We start from the raw sequence: 232 nt of genomic DNA, 5'->3' as shown, positions 1-232 counted from the left end.
CACACCACCACCGCCACCACCCCGGCCCCCCTCCCGGCCCAAGCTGCCCCCTGGCAAGCCGGCCGTCGCCGATGTGGTATGTTGATGGTCAGGAGCAGGAGCATGGTCTGCACTGGGATGTGTGCACTGTGAGGGGTGGTAGGTCTCCATTCCCAGTCTGGTTAATGGAGCAGAGCAAGCCAGGTCTGGCTGTGCTGGGAAGGGTGTCTGGCTAGGGGGGGGGGGGCCCACC

General features: G+C 66.4%; 1 protein-coding gene across 1 annotated transcript in view; it reads left to right on the top strand.

The window, feature by feature from the left end:
• Window positions 1–4: 4 nt before the first annotated feature.
• Window positions 5–232, top strand: part of SGIP1 (SH3-domain GRB2-like (endophilin) interacting protein 1) — a gene marked incomplete at its 5' end in the record, with an annotated part of 13,980 nt that continues 13,752 nt past the window's right edge. Inside the window, one exon of the mRNA XM_010012610.1 lies at window positions 5–76. Within this exon, the coding sequence (XP_010010912.1) occupies window positions 5–76 (72 nt within the window). The remainder of the gene's footprint in view (window positions 77–232) is intronic.

The sequence above is a fragment of the Nestor notabilis genome, unplaced genomic scaffold (assembly GCF_000696875.1).
Source record: "Nestor notabilis isolate BGI_N333 unplaced genomic scaffold, ASM69687v1 scaffold15194, whole genome shotgun sequence".
Classification (NCBI taxonomy): Eukaryota; Metazoa; Chordata; class Aves; order Psittaciformes; family Psittacidae; genus Nestor; species Nestor notabilis.
The sequence above is the reverse complement of the archived record's forward strand: the minus strand, read 5'-3'. Positions and strand labels throughout refer to the sequence as shown.